This window comes from Setaria italica, chromosome I, assembly GCF_000263155.2.
Source record: "Setaria italica strain Yugu1 chromosome I, Setaria_italica_v2.0, whole genome shotgun sequence".
Lineage (NCBI taxonomy): Eukaryota > Viridiplantae > Streptophyta > Magnoliopsida > Poales > Poaceae > Setaria > Setaria italica.
In genome coordinates, this window is record NC_028450.1 from 14,536,072 (window position 1) to 14,537,421 (window position 1,350).

A 1,350-nucleotide genomic window follows, 5' to 3' on the forward strand; every position below is an offset into this window, starting at 1 on the left:
TAGGACCCGGGATAGGATGTGGACCTAGTAATCTTGCATGGAGAAGGTTATAGATTGCTCTGACCAGCGCAGATACTAGCCTAGCTGCACGGAGATAAAGTGCACCTCTTGCTGGCGCAGCTTCTGCTGGTGGTTGCTGCAAAAAGCATTGCAACTGCCCACGATGATATTGACTTGGTGCTCCGGTCGCTAGAAATCTCCATTCTGGTAGGCACTGGACTGTTGGACGTCTTGATGTGGTTGATTGTGGTGCTCCTTTTGGTTCTAGTCATTGCGGTCATCGCGCCTGCGGTTGTCGCGGTTGTCGCGATCATCGTGGTTGTCACAACAGCGGTCGCGGTCGTCGTTATAGTGGCCATCGCGGTGGCGATCGTCGCGGTCGTTGCAGTCATCACGGCATCGGTAGTCATGCCTGTTGTCATCCTGGCGGTAGTCGGTGCAGCGAGGCCGCTTGTACTCTACCGGGGTGCTGACCTCTTTCTTCAGGACTGTGCAATCCTGAAGAGTGTGACGTGCATCCTTGTGGAAGGGGCACGGAGCGCTAACGATTTCATTGAATTCTTCCGGTTGAAGGTGGTCGGGCGGTAGTCGGTGCAGTGAGGCCGCTTGTACTCCATCGGGGCGCCGACCTCTTTCTTCAGGACTGAGCAATCCTGAAGAGTGTGACGTGCGTCCTTGTGGAAGGGGCATGGAGCGCTAATGGTTTCATCAAATTCTTCCTAGTTGAAGGTCGTCGGCCTAACAGGATCAGTCTCAGCAGCGAGGACCTCTTGTGCCCTTTTTCAAAGTTCGGACTCTAAACGTGCCTGGGGTTCGTTATGGATCACCTAGCCATAGTCGTCGCCCGGATGGTGCTTGACATTCTGGAACTAAACTTTCACCACCTCTTCGTTGTCTGCTTGCTTGTTGACAACTTCCATCATGTGCTCAACCATCTTGGGGGCAGCCTCGTACACCTTGCAGAACATTGTGCGGTTCATCAGGCTGGAATGGAAGTACATAATGATGTCATAGTCTTCAACACCAGCCAACCTATTGCAGTTCCCAAAAAGCGGTTGGCGTACTTCCAGATGGTTTCGCCTGTCCTCTAGTGGACTTGGCCGAGTTTCTCCACATTACGGGCCTGTTATAGGTAGCCTGGTAGTTTTGGGTGAAAGCTCTGGCGAGCTGACCCCAACTATCGATGCTATTCTGGGGGAGATTCTCCAGCCACAGGAGCGGAGTAGGACCCATCACCACTGGGAAGTAGGCGGTCATCTGGTCGTAGGTGCCGTTGGCGGCTTTCACCGCGGTGTTGTATGTCTTGAGCTACATGGTGGGGTTAGAGCGACCATCATACTTTTCATTGAT

General features: G+C 53.3%; 1 protein-coding gene across 1 annotated transcript; it reads right to left on the reverse strand.

The window, feature by feature from the left end:
- Window positions 1-264: 264 nt before the first annotated feature.
- On the reverse strand, window positions 265-690 carry LOC105914116. The gene has a single exon (XM_012844859.1). It carries the CDS (start codon window positions 688-690, stop codon window positions 265-267), a length of 426 nt encoding a protein of 141 aa, XP_012700313.1.
- Window positions 691-1,350: the final 660 nt, after the last annotated feature.